Source organism: Hevea brasiliensis, chromosome 18 (assembly GCF_030052815.1).
Source record: "Hevea brasiliensis isolate MT/VB/25A 57/8 chromosome 18, ASM3005281v1, whole genome shotgun sequence".
NCBI classification, from domain to species: Eukaryota; Viridiplantae; Streptophyta; class Magnoliopsida; order Malpighiales; family Euphorbiaceae; genus Hevea; species Hevea brasiliensis.
The window spans coordinates 43036243-43053787 of record NC_079510.1 but is presented as its reverse complement, the minus strand read 5'-3'; the positions used below and the strand labels follow the sequence as shown (position 1 = coordinate 43053787).

Below are 17545 nucleotides of genomic sequence, written 5' to 3'. Positions count from 1 at the left end.
GTTGTACAAAGCATGTTCTTGGGCGCCTGCCACGAAGTTTAAGCTTTTAGATTAAGTGGTTCTTCGGCCCTTAATCTTTTAGCTAGTAAGTTCTTGATGATAGAGTGGTTACATATATTTCTGATTGGTTTTCCTTAATTATTTCAAAGAAGTATCATCTTTGTTCAACGAAAGCCACAGATACTACCTTTTAAAGTACAATGCTTGGCTTCTGAGTCATTGTTCTTATGTTCAATGAAATGTTATTGTTTCTGTTGATTCCGTAGAGAGTTTATGTTTTCAATTAGCGAACTTTCCATTTAATCCCAGAAAATGATTTATCTTCAGAATTGTTGCACTTTATTTACTTGTAAGATTGCAGGCGTGCATGTAAATTCCTTTGATTCTCACACATTTTTTCAACTTCCACATTTGGATCATACTGATATAATTCAAGGTTATTGATTCATTGAGTGAATAAATACGCATAACGTTGGTGGATCCCGCATCACCTTTTCAATGCATCGACCTATTTGGCCATAATAATTACAGGCCCATATTTGGAAGCTTGTGAGGTTCTTTCCATGATCATGTTGTATGCGTAACTTTTCAAATTCTATGCATTAAAATTGCCTTTTGTGATCAACCGCATGACCATGACTACAAGAATATGCAGAATCCATGATTTTTTCATTGTGAAAATGCATCTTTTCCTACAAGTTTTGGATCTTTATATTTGCAGTGGCTGATTTGTTTGTCGATTTTGACTGCAGAGTAAGAATTGCTTGGATGGGTAAGACAATTCAAGTGTATGGATTCCCTTCTAATGTGACTGTAGATGAAGTTAAGGGCTTTTTGGAATCATATACAGGTGAAGGAACAGTTTATGCTATGAAGATCAGGGAAAAGGGGGGTCCAAGAAAATATGCTATTGTTCAATTCACGACTGTCAGAGCTGCTGAATATATTATCTCTCTGACTAATGAACGCCTTTGGTATGATACTTCATATCTCAAGGCTCGGATCATGGACACTGATATTGTACCAAAGCCGAGGACATTTTTGCACAGCATGGAACATATAACACTGCATTTTGGATGTCAGATATCAAAAGAAGAGTTTTATGTTCTGTGGAAAGGGACAGATGTTTCGGTGAATATTGAATTTGAAATGAAAAAATTACACTTTTTTCTGTCTCATCATCAAGTAGAGTACAAGCTTGACCTTTTATATGAGAACATCTGGCAGATGGTGCTGCATCGTCCGCGTGGTCAATCTGTGAAATATCTTCTAATTCAGGTTACTTCAATGTCTTATTTATTTTGGAATGATTGAATTACTTTCTCTTGATACTCTAGAAGCCATGTTTATTTATTATTTGAAGTGTGGCTTGAATTTTGGACATTTTGAATGTTTTCATGAAAAATATCGTGAAATATTTTATGAGATAAGTGGTGGTCGTGAAGGGCATGAGCCGGTATGAACCAGTTGCAGTATTGTGAGAAATTAGGAAAACACAATGGCTTAGGGTTTGAGAAAGTGATTTTATATTGCTCTTTTTAATCACAGTTTGTGACATAAATCTTACCTTCAAACCATGTATATCTTAGTATTCATTCTTCTTTTCTTCTTTACATTGTATAATTGCGTGATTGTGTGTGCCTTATGTGCTTGTTTTAACATACTTACTGGGTTTTCTTGATCCTTGGAAATACATATATACCTTATTGCACAAATGAGAGGGGACGGTGGTGTTATCAACATAATATTGATATTCTTGTGTTTGCATTGCTATTGCAACTTTCTTACTGGTCTTTCTAATAAATTTTATATACTTTAAATCTAGTAAGTTTTTTTTCTTGGTGGCTTGACATGGGTTTACAGTTCCCATTAGTTTGGGCTTTGGTTTCCTGGGTAGTTATCTCAATCCAATTTTTTAAACATACAAATTTTGAAGTTCAGTGTAGATTTAAGGCAAAAAATTAGCTATTGGATTATAAAAAGTTGTGCTGATTAGCAGAGAGTAGTGCCGGTATGTGACATGTGATGATGTGTAAGTGTAGAAAGAGATGATTCTCCTTGATTTCAATTAATCTGTACATGGGTATATATAGACAATTGATTCCTATAATTGTGTTCTGCTAATTAGGAAGAAATCCTAAATAAGAAATCCTAAATAGGAATACAGAATACAGAATATACAAAGAAATAATATAGTGATTGACTTTCCATAACACTCACTCTCAAGTTGGAGCATAGATGTTAATCATGCCCAACTTGTTACAAATGTAGTCAATCCTAGCTCCATTCAGAGCTTTTGTGAAAATATCTCCTAACTTCTCTCCAATTTTGATGTGTCCTGCTGAGATGATCTGTTGTTAAATCTTTTCACGAACAAAGTGACAATTAATCTCAATATGTTTGATCCGCTCATGAAACACTGGATTAGAAGTAATATGGAGAGCAGCTTAATTATCACACCACAATTTCGCAGGCAAGGAGGTCTTAAAACGTGTCTCATCTAGTAATTGAAGTTTCCACATTACCTCACATACTGATTGTGCCATGGCTCTGTATTCCTATTCAGTACTAGATCGAGAAACTACACTCTGCTTCTTGCTTCTCCAAGACACCAAATTTCCTCCAACAAAAAGGTAATATCCAGTAGTTGACCTCATGTCAACCTTAGATCCATCCCAGTCGGCATCTGAAAAACATTCAACATTCAAATGTCCATGATTACCATATAACAAACTTCTTCTTGGAGCGTCCTTCAGATAACACAAGACTTGTCCCAAGGCTTCCCAATGAGCAATGGTTGGGGAAGACATAAACTGACTTACCACACTAACGGCATAAGCAATGTCAGGACGAGTGACTGTAAGGTAGTTCAATTTTCCTATCAATCTCCTTTATTTCTCTAGATCTTCAAACAACTCACTATCTCCTACTAACAGTTGTAAATTTAGAGTCATTGGTGCACTGCAAGGCTTAGCACCTAATTTTTCTGTCTCTGTCAATAGATCGAGGACATATTTTCTTTGAGATAAGAAAATACCCTTCTTATTTCTCATAACTTCAATACCCAAGAAATACTTTAACAATCCCAAGTCTTTGGTCTGAAATTGAGTTTGGAAGAAGGTTTTAAGAGATGAAATACCTTTAGAGTCACTCCCAGTGATGACAATGTCATCCACATAGACTACCAGGAGAATTAGACCAGCCTCAGATTGCCTATAAAATACTGAGTGATCACACTTACTCTTTTGCATACCAAATTCCTGTACTGCTTAACTGAATCTCCCAAATCAGGCCCTAGGACTTTGTTTCAAGCCATAAATTGACTTCCGAAACCTACAAACTTTACCCAACTCCCCCTGAGCAACAAACTCAGGTGGTTGTTCCATATACACCTCCTCCTGAAGATCACCATGAAGGAAAGTATTCTTGATATCCAATTGGTACAAGGGCCAATCATATGTAGCTGCTAAAGAGATAAACTAGCGAACAGAAGTAAATTTAGCTACAGGGGAAAAAGTGTTAGAGTAATCAACCCTATATGTCTGAGCATATCCTTTTGCCACAAGGCGTGCTTTTAACCTAGCCACAGAACCATCAGAATTTACCTTTACTGTAAATACCCATTTGCAACTAATAACTTTCTTACCAGTGGGCAAAGACAATAGTTCCCATGTACCATTAGCATCTAAAGCCTCCATTTCCTCTTTCATAGCAGCACACCAGCCAGGATGAGACAGTGCCTCACCAACAGTATTAGGGATAGGAACAGAGTCTAAAGAAGTAATAAAACACCGAGAACAAGCAAAAGAAGAGATAGGGTAAGTGCATGAATGCTTACTTTGAAGAAGAGCAATGGGTAAGTCTAGGTCAGAATCATGATCAGTATGAGGTACAGGATCTCCTAACTAAGTAGTTGGTGGAGGATCTGAGTAAAGAATCTTCAATCTCCTGGAATAAACATGAACAATGGGAGGTCGAGTAGGTCTACAGAAAGAAGGAACAGGCTGTGAGAGAGGACTAGACATTGGTTGGACAGTATATATTAAGAGATCATCCTCCTTCCCCTGACTCTCATAAACAGATGATTGAGGAAAGAATGGAGTGGACTCAAAAAATATGACATCTGCAGAAACAAGATAACGATTAAGAGTAGGAGAGAAACAGCGGTACCCTTTTTAGAGTCGGGAGTACCCAAGTGTTATGGAAAGTCAATCACTATATTATTTCTCTGTATATTCTGTATTCTGTATTCCTATTTAGGATTTCTTATTTAGGATTTCTTCCTAATTAGTAGAACACAATTATAGGAATCAATTATATATATATACCCATGTACAGATTAATTGAAATTAAGGAGAATAATCTCTTTCCACATGGTATCAGAGTAGGTCATCTATTTAGGGTGACTGTTTGTTCTCACCACCCAGCTCAGGAGAGACGTTGACCGCCGACCGGCCGTTTCGACCCTGATCAATATTGCTGGCATCTCCTCAACCCCCTCATTCCACCACTGTGTGTTGTTGCCTGATCCAGTACACCATTAAAGGACTTCTGAGGTTTGGCTCTCAGATCCTATTTCGGTATTTGATTGATTTGTGATTTTGGGTTCTTTTGCTGCTATAAGCACTTTGGATTAGCGTTTCGGTTAGTTTTCTTTTTCTCAACAAATGACGGACAATAAGAATGTTATTTCTGATGTGATTCCGTGATGACTAAGATCACGGAACACAAACTTAATGGTTCGAATTACCTGGAGTGAAGTAAGACTGTTAGGGTCTATTTGCGAAGCATTGATAAGGATGATCACCTTACTAAAGATCCACCCACTGATGATACACGACAAACTTGGCTAAGGGAGGATGCTCGGTTGTTTTTGCAGCTTCGGAACTCGATTCACAGTGAGGTAAGTAGTTTAATTAATTACTGTGAATTTGTTAAGGAATTAATGGATTACTTAGAATTTTTGTATTCTGGTAAAGGGAATATCTCTCGTATTTATGATGTTTATAAGGCATTCTACCGTGCTGAGAAAGAGAATAAGTCTCTCACGGCTTATTTTATGGATTTTAGACGAGTATATGAGGAACTTAATGTATTGTTGCCTTTTAGTCCTGATGTAAAAGTTCATTGAGCCCAACAGAGCAATCGGCATTATGAGTTTTCTTGTAGGCCTTCCTTCAGAGTATGAGACTGCTAAATCTCAGATTCTCTCCAGTTCTGAAATTTCCTCTTTGCATGAAACGTTCACATGGGTTCTTTGTACAGAGAGTACCCAATCTTCATAGTGTGCCAGTAGTGCTCTTATTAGCCATAATCCAAATGGACAACAAGGTAATAGAAGAGGAAGTAGAGGAGGAATTACAGGCAACAGAAGTAATCAACGTAATGGAGAGGCTAGTTCTAATCAGGACTCAAGAGGAGTCATTTGTTATTATTGCCATGAGCCTGGCCATACAAAATATAATTGTCTGCAACTTCAGAGGAAAAATCAGCGATCACAGATGGCAAATATGGCAGCAGAGAATTCTACAGTATCTTCCTCTGAGAAAACTATTTTGGTATCTGCAGAGAATTTTGCACAATTTTCTCAGTATCAGACATCTCTAAAGCCTATCAGTTCCCCTGTCACTGCGATCGCTGAGTCAGGTAAATCCACTACATGCCTTGTGTCTTCCTCATCCAAATGGGTTATTGATTTTGGTGCGACAGATCACATGACAGGTAATTCTAGTCTTCTATCTGCTTTTCAGTCTAATCTCACTTCCTCTACTGTTACTTTAGCTGATGGTTCTACTTCTTGTATTATGGGTTTTGAAACTGCGAACCCGACTTCGTCAATTTCTTTGTCTTCTGTATTGTGTCTACCAAAATTCTCTTTTAATTTACTTTCTGTTAGTAAACTTACTCGTACCTTAAATTGTTCTGTTTCCTTTTTTCCTGATCAGTGTTTGTTTCAGGATCTTATGACGAAGCAGATTATTGGTAGAGGACGCGAGTCAGGTGGTCTCTATATTCTGGAAAATCATGTACCTCGGTCGCTTGTTTGCTCTAGTACCTTAACACCTCTTGAAGCTCATTGTAGATTGGGTCATCCCTCTTTGTCTACCATGAAGAAGCTGTGTCCTCAATTTCAGTCTTTATCAGTACTAGAATGTGAGTCGTACCAGTTTGCAAAACATCATCGTTTGCCTTCTGTGTCTAGAGTCAATAAACGGGCTTCATCCCCTTTTGAGTTAGTTCATTCTGATATTTGGGTTCCTTGTTCTGTTACTTCTAAAATTGGATTTCGTTATTTTGTTACTTTTGTTGATGATTACTCTCGTGTTACCTGGTTATAATTAATGAAGAATCGTTCTGAGTTGTTTTCTATATTTTGTGCCTTTTGTAATAAAATCGAAACTCAATTTAATATTTTTATGCACATATTAAGAAGTGACAATGTCAAAGAATACTTTTCAACACAATTTCAGTCTTATATGACACAAAATGGCATTCTTCATCAGTCTTCCTGTATGGATATCCCATCCCAAAATGGCGTGGCCGAAAGAAAAAAATCAGCATCTTCTTGAGGTAACTCGTGCTCTTCTTTTTCAGATGAAAGTTCCTAAATACTTTTGGACGGATGCAGTTTTTGCGGTATATTTTTTTATCAATCGTATGCCGTCTTCTGTCCTTAATGGGGATATTCCTTATACTATTTTGTTTCCTACAAAATCTTTATTCCCTATTGAACTCCGTATTTTTTATTGTACCTGTTTTGTGAGTGATGTTCGTCCACAGATTATCAAATTGGATCCAAAATCTTTCAAATGTGTCTTCCTTGGGTACTCCCGGCTCTAAAAAGGGTACCGTTGTTTCTCTCCTACTCTTAATCGTTATCTTGTTTCTGCAGATGTCATATTTTTAAGTCCACTCTATTTTTTCCTCAATCATCTGTGTATGAGACCCAAAATCGTTCAGAGTGGAAAAAGCGAATCCATATAGCCGACCCCAAATTTTTGGGATAAAGGCTTAGTTGAGTTGAGTTGAGTTGAGTTTATCTGTGTATGAGAGTCAGGGGGAGGAGGATGATCTCTTAATATATACTGTCCAACCAATGTCTAGTCCTCTCCCATAGCTTGTTCCTTCTGTCTCTAGACCTAATCGACCTCTTGTTGTTCATGTTTATTACAGGAGATTGGAGATTCCTGACTCAAATCCTCCACCAGCTACTTCGTTGGGAGATCCTGTACCTCATACTGATCATGATTCTGATCTAGACTTACCCATTGCTCTTCGTAAAGATAAACGTTCATGTACTTGCCCTATCTCTTCTTTTGTTTCTTATAATCAATTGTCTTCTTATTCTCGGTATTTTGTTACTTCTTTAGACTCTGTTCCTATCCCTAATACTGTTGGTGAGACACTTTCTCATCCTGGCCGGTGTGCTGCTATAAAAGAGGAAATGGAGGCTTTAGATGCTAATGGTACATGGGAACTGTTGCCTTTGCCCACTGATAAGAAAGCTATTGGTTGCAAATGGGTATTTACAGTAAAGGTAAATCCTGATGGTTCTGTGGCTAGGTTAAAAGCACGCCTTGTAGCAAAAGGATATGCTCAGACATATGGGGTTGATTACTTTGACACTTTTTCTCCTGTAGCTAAACTTACTTCTATTCGCTTGTTTATCTCTTTAGCAGCTACATATGATTGGCCCCTGCAACAATTGGATATCAAGAATGCTTTCCTTTATGGTGATCTTCAGGAGGAGGTGTATATGGAGCAACCGCCTGGGTTTGTTGCTCAGGGGGAGTTGGGTAAAGTTTGTAGTCTTTGAAAGTCTCTTTATGGCTTGAAACAAAGTTCTAGAGCATGGTTTGGGAGATTCAGTGAAGCAGTACAGGAATTTGGTATGCAAAAAAATAAGAGTGATCACTCAGTATTTTATAGGCAATCTGAGGCTGGTCTAATTCTCTTGGTAGTCTATGTGGATGACATTGTCATCACTGGGAGTGACTCTGCAGGTATTTCATTTCTTAAAACCTTCCTCCAAACCCAGTTTCAGACCAAAGACTTGGGATTGTTGAAGTATTTCTTGGGTATCGAAGTTATGAGAAGTAAGAAGGGTATTTTCTTGTCTCAAAGAAAATATGTCCTTAATCTATTGACAGAGACACAAAAATTAGGTGCTAAGCCTTGTAGTGCACCAATGACTCCAACTTTACAACTGTTAACAGGGGATAGTGAGTTGTTTGAAGATCCAGAGAGATACAGAAGATTGGTAGAAAAATTGAACTATCTTACAGTCACTCGTCTTAACATTGCTTATGCCGTTAGTGTGGTAAGTCAGTTTATGTCTTCCCCAACTTTTGCTCATTGGGAAGCCTTGAGACAAATCTTGTATTATCTGAAGGGCGCTCCAGGAAGAGGTTTGCTATATGGTAATCATGGGCATTTGAATGTTGAATGTTTTTCAGATGCCGACTGGGCTGGATCTAAGGTTGACAGGAGGTCAACTACTGGATATTGCATTTTTGTTGGAGGAAATTTGGTGTCTTGGAGAAGCAAGAAGTAGAGTGTAGTTTCTCGATCTAGTGCTGAATCCGAATACAGAGCCATGGCACAATTAGTATGTGAGGTAATATGGATACTTCAATTACTAGATGAGACATGTTTTAAGACCTCTCTGCCTGCGAAATTGTGGTGTGATAATCAAGCTGCTCTCCATATTGCTTTTAATACGGTATTTCATGAGCGGACCAAACATATTGAGATTGATTGTCAGTTTATTCGTGAAAAGATTCAACAACAGATCATCTCAACAGGACACATCAAAACTAGAGAGTAGTTAGGAGATATTTTCACAAAAGCTCTGAATGGAGCTAGGATTGACTACATTTGTAACAAGTTAGGCATGATTAACATCTATGCTCCAACTTGAGGGAGAGTGTTATGGAAAGTCAATCACTATATTATTTCTCTGTATATTCTGTATTCTGTTTTCCTATTTAGGACTTCTTATTTAGGATTTCTTCCTAATTAGTAGAACACAATTATAGGAATCAATTGTATATATATACCTATGTACATATTAATTGAAATTAAGGAGAATCATCTCTTTCTACACCAAGGAAGACACATTTGAGAGACTTCGAATCCAATTTAGTAACCTATGGACGAACATCACGCACAAAATAGGTACAACAAAAAATAAGGGGTTCAACAGGGAATAAAGATTTTATAAGAAATAAAGCAGTATAAGAAATATCCCCATTAAGGACAGAAGATGACATACGATTGATAAAAAAACATGCCGTAGAAACTGCATCCGCCTAAAAGTGTTTAGTAACTTTCATATGAAAAAGAAGAGCACAAGTTACCTCAAGAAGATGCCGATTTTTTCTTTCGGCCACGCCATTTTGGGATGGAGTATCAACACAGGAAGGCTGACGAAGAATGTCATTTTGTATCATATAAGACTGAAATTGTGCTAAAAAATATTCTTTGGCATTATCACTTCTTAATATACGCACAGAAATATTAAATTGAGTTTTGATTTCATTACAAAAGACACAAAAGATAGAAAATAACTCAAAACGTTTCCTCATTAAATATAACCAGGTAACACGAGAGTAATCATCAACAAAAGTAACAAAATAATAAAATTCAGTTTTAGAAGTAACAGAACAAGGACTGCAAATATCAGAATGAACTAACTCAAAAGGGGATAAAGCCCGTTTATTGACTCTAGACATAGAAGGCAAACAATGATGTTGTGCAAACTGACATGATTCACATTCTAGTACTGATAAAGACTGAAACTGAGGACACAGCTTCTTCATGGTAGACAAAGAAAGATGGTCCAATCTACAATAAGCTTCAAGAGGTTTTAAGGTACTGGAGCAAACAAGCGACCGCTGTACATGATTTTCCAGAATGTAGAGACCACCTGACTCACGTCCTCTACCAATAATCTGCTTCGTCGTAAGATCCTGAAACAAACACTAGTAAGGAAAAAAAGGAAACAAAACAATTTAAGGTACGAGTAAGTTTATTAACAGAAAGTAGATTAAAAGAGAATTTTGGTAGACACAAAATATATGACAAAGAAATTGACGAAGTTGGGTTCGCAGTTCCAGAACCCATGACACAAGAAGTAGAACCATTAGCTAAAGTAAAAGTAGAAGAAGTGAGATTAGACTGAAAAGTAGATAGAAAAATAGAATTAGCTGTCATGTGATCTGTCGCACCAGAATCAATAACCCATTTGGATAAGAAAGACAGAAGGCATGTAGTGGATTTACCTGACTCAGCGATCGCAGTGACAGGAGAATTGGTAGGCTTTAGAGATGCCTGATACTGGGAAAACTGTACAAAACTCTCTGCAGATACCAAAACAGTTTTATCAGAGGAAGATACTGTAGAATCCTCTGCTGCCATATTTGCCATCTGTGATCGTTGATTTTTTCTCTGAAGTTGCAGACAATTATATTTTGTATAGCCAGGCTCATGGCAATAATAACAAATGACTCCTCTTGAGTCCTGATTAGAACTAGCCTCCCCATTACGCTGATTACCTCTGTTGCCTGTAATTTCTCCTCTACTTCCTCTTCTATTACCCGTCCATTTGGATTACGGCTAATAAGAGCACTACTGGCAGGTTGTGAAGATTGAGTACTCTCTGTACGAAGGACCCGTGTGAACGTTTCATATAAAGAGAAAATCTGAGATTTAGCAGTCTCATACTCTGAAGGAAGGCCTGCAAGAAAACTCATAACAGCCAGTTGCTCTCGTTGGGCCTGCTGAACTTTTACATTAGAATTAAAAGACAACAATATATTAAGTTCCTCATATACCCATTTAAAATTCATAAAAAAAGTCGTGAGAGACTTATCCTCTTTCTCAGCACGATAGAATGCCTTACAAACATCATAAATACAGAAGATATTCCCTTTACCAGAATACAGAAAATCTAAGTAATTCATCAATTCCTTAACAAATTCGCAGTGATTAATTAAACTAATTACCTCACTGTGAATCGAGTTTCTAAGCTGCAAAAATAACCGAGCATCCTCCCTTAACCAAGTTTGCCGTGTATCATCAGTAGGTGGGACTTTAGTAATGTGATCATCCTTATCAATGCTACGCAAATAGACCCTAACAGTCTTACTTCACTCCAGGTAATTCGAACCATTAAGTTTGTATTCCGTGATCTTAGTTATCACCGGAATCAAATCAGAAATAACATTCTTATTGTTTGCCATTTGTTGAGACAAAGAAAACTAATTGAAACGCTAATCCAAAGTGCTTACAGCCGCAAAATAACCCAAAATCACAAATAAAGCAAATACCGAAATAAGATATGAGAGTCAAATCTCAGAAGTCCTTTAATGGTGTACTGGATCAGGCAACAGCACATAGTGTTGGAATGAGGGGTTGAGGCGACGCCGGCAATGCTGATCTGAGTCGAAACGGCCGGCGGACGCTCCTCCACGCGTCGGCGAGTGAAGAAATGGCGAGAACCTGAGTTGGGCGTGTGCGCCTCACACACTTGGATTCCGGCGACCGGATCAACAGGGACGGCCGGTCGGCGATCAAGGTTTCTCCTGAGCTGGGTGGTGAGAACAAATAGTCACCCTAGACAGATGACCTACTCTGATAGCATGTAGAAAGAGATGATTCTCCTTGATTTTAATTAATCTGTACATAGGTATATATATACAATTGATTTCTATAATTTTGTTCTACTAATTAGGAAGAAATCCAAAATAGAAATACATAATACAGAATATACAGAGAAATAATATAGTGATTGACTTTCCATATGATGAGTATGATTAAAGAGGGATTTTTGTGCATGTGGGAGTGCAGAGCACTTGGCAAGTGAGTTAGAAATTATGACTTCTCTAAATTCTTGGCTAATGGTTTCTATCGCATTTAGTTTCTTGGTTATTTTCTCCGGTCTGCAATTATTTTATACTTTTTGATTTAGTGACCTACTTTACTTTTTGCTTTTTATCTTTGTTCTTGATGTGCCACTTGGATCTGTTCTGTCTACATGGGCTTATACCTACCTTCAGTTATGTTACATAAATTATTATTTATCCCAAAAAGAACAAATTAAGATGCTCTTGATGGTAGATATCTTAACTTAGTATTATTTCTACTTCAGGGAACTTGGTTAAGGTTACTTGTATGGTTAAGGTTACTTCTGTTGGATCTTTTCGTTCCAGAGATAAAGCTGGAATGCTTTAGTGTGCTGGCATGAATGTGTACTTTACAATTCATAGATTTGGAGAAATGATGGCAGTAGAATACAAGGATATACTTGTTTGGGAGTTGAAAGCTGCATATCATGAAAATTGACTTTTTTTTAAGTGAAATAATTTTCTTTTTATTTTCCTTGTCGCTTTTTGTGATTTTGTTAGGGTTGGCTTTTGAGAGAAATTGTCATTTGTCCTTTGTTTGAGTGTGATGCATATAGTGATTGAAAGGTTTGTGCCGCCACTTATTTTCTGATTTAAACTAGAAACTGTAATGCGAATGTGGTTTCTTTTTATAGTTATATGGTGCACCCCGGATTTTTGAGAAAGAGATATGCCTGTCATCGAATGTGTTTAAGGATCCACTTTTCAACTATTTTAAGGATGTCCCTGATGACCAATGGGTCAGGACAACAGATTTCACTCCATCATGCCTCATTGGGCATTCATCTGCACTATGTTTGGAGCTTCCTTCCAGTCTTCAACTTCCAAAATTTGAGAACTTTGCTTATTATAATGAAACTGAAGGCAAATTTCTGTTACAGAATGGTTCTGCTTTTTCTCGCAATCTGGATCTAGTTCCCATTGTTGGTCCTTTCTCAGATGATTTGCCATATGAGATCCTTTTTCAGGTTAATTTGTTGGTTCAGAATGGATGCCTTCCAGGGCCAGCTCTTGATACTAATTTTTACAAGTTGGTTGATCCGACTAGAATAAACATTGTCTACATAGAGCATGCTCTTGAGAAAATTTATTACTTGAAAGAATGTTGTTATGAACCTTCTAGGTGGCTTAATGAACAGTATATGAAGTATTATAAATCCAAGAACGTCCCAAAATCACCTTATATGTCCTTAGATGCTGGTTTGGTGTATGTGCGCAGGTTTCAAATAACACCTTGTAAAGTGTATTTTTGTGGTCCAGAGATTAATATCTCAAACCACGTGCTACGCTACTTTCCAGAAGATATTAATAACTTTCTCCGTCTATCTCTTGTTGATGAGGAGTTGGGTAAAATTCATTCAACAGATTTATCTCCTCGTGCTTCTGAAAACAAGGAAAGGAGAACTGCTATTTATAAAAGATTTCTCTCTATTCTCCAAAATGGAACAGTTATTGACAAGAAAAGGTTTGAGTTCCTTGCCTTTTCATCTAGTCAGTTGCGGGAAAATTCTTGCTGGATGTTTGCATCAAGATATGGACTCACTGCTGCAGATATAAGAGAATTGATGGGCAACTTTCGTCAGATACGAAATGTGGCTAAATATGCAGCCAGACTGGGTCAGTCCTTCAGTTCATCCACTGAAACGCTGACTGTTAGCAGAAATGAAATGGAAATTATTCCTGATGTAGAGATTGAAAGGGGCAGAACTAAGTATTTATTCTCTGATGGCATCGGGAAAATATCTGCTGAATTTGCTACGAAGGTGGCCTTGAAATGTGGCTGCAAAGGTTTCTCTCCATCTGCATTTCAGATTCGGTATGGTGGGTATAAAGGTGTTGTGGCAGTTGATTCAACTTCATCAAAAAAATTATCATTGAGAAAGAGCATGTGCAAGTATGAGTCTGAAAATACAAAACTGGATGTTTTGGCATATAGCAAGTATCAGCCTTGTTTCCTGAATCGCCAACTGATTACTCTTCTGTCTACCCTTGGTATTCCAGATCATATTTTTGAGGAAAAACAAAGAGAAGCTGTTGATCAACTTGATGCCATGTTAACAGATCCATTAAGGGCACCGGAGGCACTGGATTTGATGTCTTCTGGAGAGATTACCAACATTCTCAAGGAAATGCTTTTGTGTGGTTATGAGCCAAATGCTGAACCATTCCTTTCAATGATGCTCCAAATGTTCCGCGCATCAAAGTTGCTTGATTTGCAGACAAAAACTAGGATTTTTCTTCCAAATGGGAGATCTATGATGGGATGCTTAGATGAGACCAGAACCTTGGAATATGGACAGGTATTCGTGCAATTTTCTGGTACTAGACATAGGCAGCTATATGATAGTTCCCTCGTGTTTGGAGGTTGTGGATCACACCAGAATTTTGTTATTGAGGGAAAGGTAGTTGTAGCCAAAAACCCGTGCTTGCACCCAGGCGATGTTCGCGTTTTAAGGGCTGTGAATGTGCCAGCTTTGCACCATATGGTAGATTGTGTTGTTTTTCCACAGAAAGGACCAAGGTAGATCTTGCAGTCTCCTCACTCAACTTTTTAGCCTAGTTCATTCTTTGGATATGTTGTCAATTTAGTTTCTGGTTTTGAGTTCTCCACCAAATTCCATTTGAATAGTTTTTAAGATCATTGATTTTGCTTTAAGTACCCAGGCCTAGTTGGTAGTATCATTTGTTCTAGATAGGTATAAAAATGCAAATTCTAGGGCAATGCTAGAACTTCAATTGCATTCTGATACATTTACATTTTGAAAAGAAAAGGTCCTATTTTTCATGTGAGATCAAGGAAATCACATATTTTGTCAAAGGTGGACTAGGAAGTGTATTCTTATCTTGTCCTATTCTTCCAACAACAGTATATCATTTTTCTGTTTTTCAAATGGGTTTTTGAAAACCACAAGGATCCGCTACAGATATAGGCAGCGTTCATGGTTGTATGAAGAGATTTGTGTACATGAAGCTGTGTACTTTCAGGGGTGTTGTGGCTTTTCTCCTTGAAGTTTCTTTCGCATGGATGTCCATTGGCTTCAATAACTTCATCGCCTTCGTTGTTATGATTTTCGTTGTCCATGCTATCTTTTCTTGTAGTAGCCACCATTATGGCAACTTCTCAGCTTATTATAATACTGTGCTTTTGTTGTCGGGTCTGTGTTTTTGAGCTGGAATATGACTAGAGATATTGTTGTATAGTTGTGGGTGCAAGATAACTAGGTCTGTCATCTGTTATCTGAATTTCTTTTGTGGAAGATAACTGCCTCATAAAATTAATTTACGTCGTATCCTTGTTATGCTTCTTCGAAGTGCACGACAATGTAGGGTTCTCAATAGAACATATGAACAGAATAATGTATTTCTGCTTCTTATGACTTGTATATCTAACAAGCCAAGTGAGATATCACCTTAACATCGTTATTAGTCTTTTGTTGTTGTTGTTTATGTTGTTTTTCTTTTGAGTGGGGGCAAGGGGAAAGACTCCTATGATTTGGAATTCAGTTTTGATTCTAAGATGGGCACACGTATCAGTTTCTCCTTTTGTAATGCTAATGCTTGGGAGACTAGAACTATGATGCCACTTTTTCAGAAATTTCTGTGTAAAATCAGTTCATTGACGTCCGTATCTGAATTATAATCTTAGACCTCATCCAAATGAATGCTCGGGAAGTGATTTGGATGGAGATATCTACTTTGTCTGTTGGGATCCTAATCTAATCCCAGATCAGCAAATTCCACCAGTGGACTATACACCAGAGCCAACAGTGCAGCTGGATCATGATGTTACAATTGAGGTATAATATTTCTAACATTTGACCAATTATCTAGTATCAACTACAGTGTTCGTGTTTTCCTCCCTACTAAAAATATTCAATGCTTCAATTTATGAATCAAATGCTTTCTGTTGACCTGTTCAATGAAGCTGCCATTCTTCAAAATTCCCATGTTCCTTATCTTAATTTCTTGTGTTCTCTGTGACAAATAAATTGCATTGTGACAAACCATTAAACTTTTACATAGGTTTCCTCCATCTTGTTGTTGAATAATAATTATAATTTTTTTTCATTTCCCTGTCCAACGATAATTAAGACACATATGTTCCCATTTCTCAACAAATTATTTGATTTAGTTTGCTAGAGGTGCCTTATTTCTGAATTTCCATGATTGTACTACTACAGGATGTTGCACTTGTACATCTATTCTACATGATTGTCCTTCTGCCCCCTTATGCACAGTGTTTTGTTCTGGCATAAAGGGGGGATACCCACGCCTTCCTTTTTCTTGGTAGAAAGACATAAATAAAAAAGAAGGTAGCGTGACTTGATGCAAGAGAGTGTTCAAAGGGAAGAATATTTAATTGGATATTTCAATCGGCAAATAATTGAATGCTTTCGTCTAGTCCAATCAGAGAAAGTTATTTGCCAGTACTATACATAAATGCATAAACCTTCAATCTCAATTGATATCAGTGGAAGAAAAAAGAGGAACATATACATATGTCTCTCTTATTGATGTTTTCTCATGCCATAGCTAAAAAAATCATATTTGCCCTTTATTGAGAGATTTTCATTTTGTTTTTACAGGAAGTTGAGGAGTATTTCACCAACTACATCTTGAATGACAGCTTGGGAATAATTGCTAATGCTCACACTGTCTTTGCTGATAGGGAACCTTCCAAAGAAATGAGTGATCCATGTATCGAACTTACCCGTAAATTTTCTATTGCAGTTGACTTTCCAAAAACTGGAATACCAGCTGAAATACCTCCCCATCTACTTGTTAGAGAATATCCTGATTTTATGGAAAAGGCTGACAAACCAACCTATCAATCGCAGAATGTGATTGGAAAACTTTTCCGAGAAGTGAGACACATTGGACCACCTACAAGCTCTATCAAGTCCTTTACTTTGGAAGTGGCAAGGCAGTGTTATGACCCTGATATGGAAGTAGATGGCTTTGAGGATTACAAAGATGATGCCTTCTATTACAAAAGCAATTATGATTACAAGTTGGGCAATTATATGGATTATTATGGCATCAGAACAGAGGCTGAAATTCTCAGTGGAAATATTATGAAAATGTCAAAAGCTTTCACCAAGAGAAGGGATGCTGAAGCAATTGCAATGGCAGTGAGGTCCTTGAGGAACGAAGCGAAGTCCTGGTTTTATGAAAAGGGAAGTGGATTAGATTCTGTAGCTCATGATGTATATGCAAAAGCCTCAGCTTGGTACCATGTTACCTATCATCCTAGTTTCTGGGGCTGCTACAATGAGGGAATGAAACGAGATCATTTTCTTAGCTTTCCATGGTGTGTTTATGACAAACTGATCCAGATCAAGAGGAAAAAAATACGTATGAGAACGATTATCTCATCTTTGGAATGCCAGTTTAGTCATGGACTGCAGTTGAGTTGACAAATATGTGGAGATAAGTATGGCATATGTATTGATTCTATGACAGGAACTTGTATATATCCGTAATACATAATTTCAGTTTTCTAGGGAATTAATCGATTTCACTTTCACAGCTATCAGCAGGGCCTTTATGACGGGCCAATCCAGATCCAGAGGTCTTACATTTATCACCTTTAGATTGCCTGTTTAGATGTGGACTGCTTTGGAGTTTTAGAAGGTTGA

The 17545-nt window shown here is 37.4% G+C and overlaps 1 protein-coding gene across 1 annotated transcript; it reads left to right on the top strand.

The window, feature by feature from the left end:
• The first annotated feature begins 765 nt into the window (after window positions 1-765).
• LOC110653704 (probable RNA-dependent RNA polymerase 1) lies at window positions 766-17516 on the top strand. Its single transcript, XM_021809455.2, has 4 exons — window positions 766-1278; window positions 12542-14427; window positions 15553-15703; window positions 16493-17516. The coding sequence occupies exons 1-4, from the start codon at window positions 769-771 to the stop codon at window positions 17321-17323; spliced, it is 3378 nt and encodes a 1125-aa protein (XP_021665147.2). The 5' UTR covers window positions 766-768; the 3' UTR covers window positions 17324-17516.
• Window positions 17517-17545: the final 29 nt, after the last annotated feature.

Excerpts from the sequence above, each read along its gene's own strand:
- LOC110653704 (XM_021809455.2), top strand. The coding sequence starts at position 769 with ATGGGTAAGACAATTCAAGTGTATGGATTCCCTTCTAATGTGACTGTA. Across the intron at positions 1,279-12,541 it reads TGAAATATCTTCTAATTCAG|TTATATGGTGCACCCCGGAT; the intron begins GTTACTTCAATG and ends TTCTTTTTATAG. Across the intron at positions 15,704-16,492 it reads ATCATGATGTTACAATTGAG|GAAGTTGAGGAGTATTTCAC; the intron begins GTATAATATTTC and ends TTGTTTTTACAG.